This window comes from Dermacentor andersoni, chromosome 3 (genome assembly GCF_023375885.2).
Source record: "Dermacentor andersoni chromosome 3, qqDerAnde1_hic_scaffold, whole genome shotgun sequence".
NCBI classification, from domain to species: domain Eukaryota; kingdom Metazoa; phylum Arthropoda; class Arachnida; order Ixodida; family Ixodidae; genus Dermacentor; species Dermacentor andersoni.
The window spans coordinates 201,712,609-201,717,777 of NC_092816.1; the positions used below are offsets into that span (position 1 = coordinate 201,712,609).

Consider the following 5,169-nt stretch of genomic DNA (forward strand, 5'->3'; position numbering starts at 1 on the left):
CAACTAATTCGCCTCAAGAAAGACACCCTTGTGATGCCCGCAATGTTTGCGCATGCGTCAGTAATCGAGATGCAACCGCCTTTTAGTACTGGAAAGAAAGTGCGTTATCGCCTCTAAAGGAAAAATTTGAAACAAACTGACTTGCAAAAAACAAACAGATGCCGAAAGAAGCGGGCGTAGCTGACCGCTGAATGGACAGGAAGGAAAACCAAATGTAGGAGAGAAGAACCGATAAGCTCCAGCTAGCCTCGTCTTCATTGCGCCGAAAACGCCTTCCGACAGCACAGTTAGCCCATCGGTAGGCGTTCTCGATTTGTCTGCTTTAACCTTCACAGTTCGCGCCCGTTTAGCATACTGCGCTTTGTTCGACGAGTGTGAGCGTGTCCGTCGTAATTGAATGGTGCGTTCGCGAAGCTCAGTAATGACGGATAGAGAAATCGTGTCTACCAGCGTGTCGGCGATCGAGGCGAAAATCATCAAGCAGGTGGAGTACTATTTTGGCGATTTCAACTTGTCTCGCGATAAGTTCCTGCAGGGCAAGATCAAGCTGGACGACGGCTGGGTGGCGATTAAAGTCCTGCTGGCATTCAACAGGCTCAAGCGCCTCGCCTATGAGGAAAACGTCGTGGTTCAGGCACTTAGGAAATCTACCAGCCAGCTCTTGGAGATCAACGACGACGGAACCAAAGTTCGTCGCAGTCCCGCCAAGCCGGTGCCCGAAAGCAGCGAGGAACTCAAAAAGGAGTTGGACGAACGGAGTGTATTCGTCAGGGGCTTTCCGCCCACCGCCACCATCGATGATCTGCTGGAATTTTTCGGCCAGTTTGGTCACTGCGTCAGCGTCTTCATGAGGCGCTACCGCAAGACGCGTGCGTTCAGAGGCTCCGTGTTTGCCACCTTCTCGACGAAAGAAGAAGCCAACGCGTTCCTGGCGCAGGAGAGCGTCAAGTTCGACGACCAGGAGCTGCCGCGGTTCATCAAGCAAGGACGCCAAGCAAGGCAGGACGAGAAGGCCAAGAACAAGGCCGCCGAGGTGGAAGCTGAAGGCGGCTACACTGAGGAACCGGACATCGTGCTCGGTTGCCTGCTGCGCATCAAAGGACTCGGCGCGGAGACCACGTGGGACAGCCTGAGGCAAGCCATAGAGCCGTTCGCTGAAGTTGCTTTCGTAGATTATCCGAGGGGCCAATCCGAAGCGGTGCTCCGTTTCGTCAAGGAAGGCTCAGCGCAAGCCGTCTTAGCCAAGCTAGACGCTCAGGGCGAAGGCCTGAACATCGATGGTAACAACGTCACAGCCGACGCACTCGAAGGAGACGAGGAAGTCGAGTACTGGAAGAAAGTGGCGGCGGCCAAGCTAGACAAGAGGAACCGCTTCAACAGGCGGCGTCGAGGTCGCGCCCAGGACGGCAAAAGGCGTGACCGGTGCAAGAAGCGTGCCGCGGAAGAGGATGTTGATTAAAATAAATACATCTGTTGATCCAAACGCCTTCGGCTCCGTTTCAAGCTCCTCACTGCCTGTAGATAAGGATTCCCGAGCATTTTGCAATGACAGACCAAATACTAACCAGTTCCACAAATAGTAACCAAGGTCTATGTAAACTGGTAGCGAAGCTTTCGTAGAATCCCAAACGTCAAGAAAATGGCGGCTCGTTGCAACCCTTATCTACGTATAGGGGGGGGGGGGGGGGGGGGCAGAGGTTAATCTCCGCATGACTGCCATTGGCTGTTTTTAAGCAGACGCTCTTTCGACGCTAGCACCAAGGTGTCCTTCAGTCACGGCCCTAGCATAGCGGAGATACTTAGGCAGAATGGCTGCGCACGCGATTGTTTACGGTGTCGTGGCCACAGGAACAGCAGCCGCGCGGCGCCTCCTCACCCCAGCGCTTTGTTTTTACTTTTTTTATTATGACGACCGCTCCGCTCCCTTTTCATCGTTCCCTGTGCCCCGCGCACCTTTCCTTTTGCTTTCTTTTTGCGTGACGCGGCGCGTCTATCGCGCGTGCTACGCCAGACAATGGCATTCTGTACTGGCGCGTGGTACGCCGTGGTTTATTTATCTGCATGCACGCACGCAGTCTTGTCCATTCTTTGAGTATGCCAGTATATACCAGAGCATATACAAATTTCACTTCCAACAGAACAGATCTTTGGCCTCCTTTTATTGATTACCGTTTACGAAAACAAAGATTTTCATATAACTAGGTATGTGACACGGTAAGAAAATTAGCAAAAGTGATAAAGGCATGGCCTGTACATGACTACTAAACAACACGAAAGTTCACAGACAGCTAAATAACATAACAAAAAAAGATAAGTAATGAAACTGGGGAAAACTCGCAGGCCGTTTCATGTACACGCATATAAAAAAAAATGAATGTTATATAACCATATGCTCTGGCGTTGCCCCTCGTTACGAGGCACAGAACAAATCAATGAGGACAAGTGGCTCTCCGCTATCAAGAGCCCCGATGCCAGGGCGCAACTATGGGCTGTCCAGAGGGCCCACGATGCGGCGGTCGGGCATGGCCTGACTGTCCCAACGTGGGAGCGGCCCGCGGCGCGCTGAGTCGCGTACCTCAGGACCTTATTAAAGTTTTGCATCCATCCATATAATGGCCTAAAGACCAAAGTGTAGAATAGCTTCTGACATGCGCAATGAGAGTTTCTGATATACTCACTGAGATATTGCACAAAACAGGGCGACGTGTATGACAGTCATGACAACTAAACAAAGGAAAAATTCACTGGCAATGGCAAAAACACTGACACGCTAAATACCTAAGGAAGCGAATAGAATGCTGAGATTGTTTTATTGACAGCGATACCAAAAAAGAGAAGAACTTGCTTATGTACCCGGACAAAAGTATATGAAATACGCGAGATCTTTATTTTTACTGAACAAAATGAAAAAAAGATGGCAGAACAAAAATAACATTGTAATAAAAACGGAAATACAGATTATCACATTATTTTGCACTTACCAGCAAAAAATTTAAATTGACGTCACAACCCGAAATGGCAGTGACGTCAACATCTTATGCTGCTTGGTGCGACCCTTTGCATTTCTTTAGCGTGCGGCTTTTCGACCGCTACGCCAGCAGTTATTTTTCGTTTGAGGCTGATGCGAGCTTGGGACTCATCTCAGCCAAAGCGCCAGCATGCCATTAAACTATAGGAGTGGCGTATATCTTCTTGTGAATATAACTAGGTTGTTATTAGCGGCAATTGCTCCAGCAGCTTCCTTAGAAAGGTTAGTGAATAGGACCGAAAAAAATGACAGTGCCAATGAGGTTTCAAAAGCATCATCATCATCATCATCATCAGCCTGATTACGCCCACTGCAGGGCAAAGGCCTCTCCCATACTTCTCCAACTACCCCGGTCATGTACTAATTGTGGCCATGTTGACCCTCCAAACTTCCTAATCTCATCTGCCCACCTAACTTTCTGTCGCCCCCTGCTACGCTTCCCTTCCCTCGGAATCCAGTCCGTAACCCTTAATGACCATCGGTTATCTTCCCTCCTCATTACATGTCCTGCCCATGCCCATTTCTTTTTCTTGATTTCAACTAAGATGTCATTAACGCGCGTTTGTTCCCTCACCCAATCTGCTCTTTTCTTATCCCTTAACGTTACACCTATCATTTTTCTTTCCATAGCTCGTTGCGTCGTCCTCAATTTAAGTAGAACGCTTTTCGTAAGCCTCCAGGTTTCTGCCCCGTACGTGAGTACTGGTAAGACACAGCTGTTATACACTTTTCTCTTGAGGGATAATGGCAACCTGCTGTTCATGATCTGCGAATGCCTGCCAAACGCACCCCAGCCCATTCTTATTCTTCTGATTATTTCACTCTCATGATCTGGATCAGCAGTGACTACCTGTCCTAAGTAGATGTATTCTCTTACCACTTCCAGTGCCTCGCTACCTATCGTAAACTGCTGTTCCCTTCCGAGACTGTTAAACATTACTTTAGTTTTCTGCAGATTCATTTTTACTCCCACCCTTCTGCTCTGCCTCTCCAGATCAGTGAGCATGCATTGCAGTTGGTCCCCTGAGTTACTAAGCAAGGCAATATCATCAGCGAAGCGCAAGTTACTAAGGTATTCTCCATTTACTCTTATCCCCAATTCTTCCCAATCCAGGTCTCTGAATACCTCCTGTAAACACGCTGTGAATAGCATTGGAGAGATCGTATCTCCCTGCCTGACGCCTTTCTTTATTGGGATTTTGTTGCTTTCTTTATGGAGGAGTACAGTGGCTGTGGAGCCGCTATAGATATCTTTCAGTATTTTTACATACGGCTCGTCTACACCCTGATTCCGCAATGCCTCCATGACTGCTGAGGTTTCGACTGAATCAAACGCTTTCTCGTAATCAATGAAAGCTATATATAATGGTTGGTTATATTCCGCACATTTCTCTATCACCTGATTGATAGTGTGAATATGATCGATTGTTGAGTAGCCTTTACGGAATCCTGCCTGGTCCTTTGGTTGACGGAAGTCTAAGGTGTTCCGGATTCTACTTGCAATTACCTTAGTAAATACTTTGTAGGCAACGGACAGTAAGCTGATCGGTCTATAATTTTTCAAGTCTTTGGCGTCGCCTTTCTTATGGATTAGGATTATGTTAGCGTTCTTCCAAGATTCCGGTACGTTCGAGGTCTTGAGGCATTGCGTATAGAGGCTGGCCAGTTTTTCTAGAACAATCTGCCCACCATCCTTCAGCAAATCTGCTGTTACCTGATCCTCCCCAGCTGCCTTCCCCCTTTGTATCGCTCCCAAGGCTTTCTTTACTTCTTCCGGCGTTACTTCTGGGATATCGAATTCCTCTAGATTATTCTCTCTTCCATTATCATCGTGGGTGCCACTCGTACTGTATAAATCTCTATAGAACTCCTCAGCCACTTGAACTATCTCATCCATATTAGTAATGATATTGCCGGCTTTGTCTCTTAGCGCATACATCTGATTCTTGCCAATTCCTAGTTTCTTCTTCACTGCTTTTAGGCTTCCTCCGTTCCTGAGAGCTTGTTCAATTCTATCCATGTTATACTTCCTTATGTCAGCTGTCTTACGCTTGTTGATTAACTTCGAAAGTTCTGCCAGTTCTATTCTAGCTGTAGGGTTAGAGGCTTTCATACATTGGCGTTTCTTGATCAGATCTTTC

At 47.7% G+C, this 5,169-nt stretch overlaps 1 protein-coding gene across 1 annotated transcript; it reads left to right on the forward strand.

Annotated features, from left to right (window-relative positions):
* The first annotated feature begins 206 nt into the window (after positions 1–206).
* Positions 207–1,483, forward strand: LOC126524363 (la protein homolog). Its single transcript, XM_050172693.3, has one exon. It carries the CDS (start codon positions 398–400, stop codon positions 1,457–1,459), a length of 1,062 nt encoding a protein of 353 aa, XP_050028650.2. The 5' UTR covers positions 207–397; the 3' UTR covers positions 1,460–1,483.
* Positions 1,484–5,169: the final 3,686 nt, after the last annotated feature.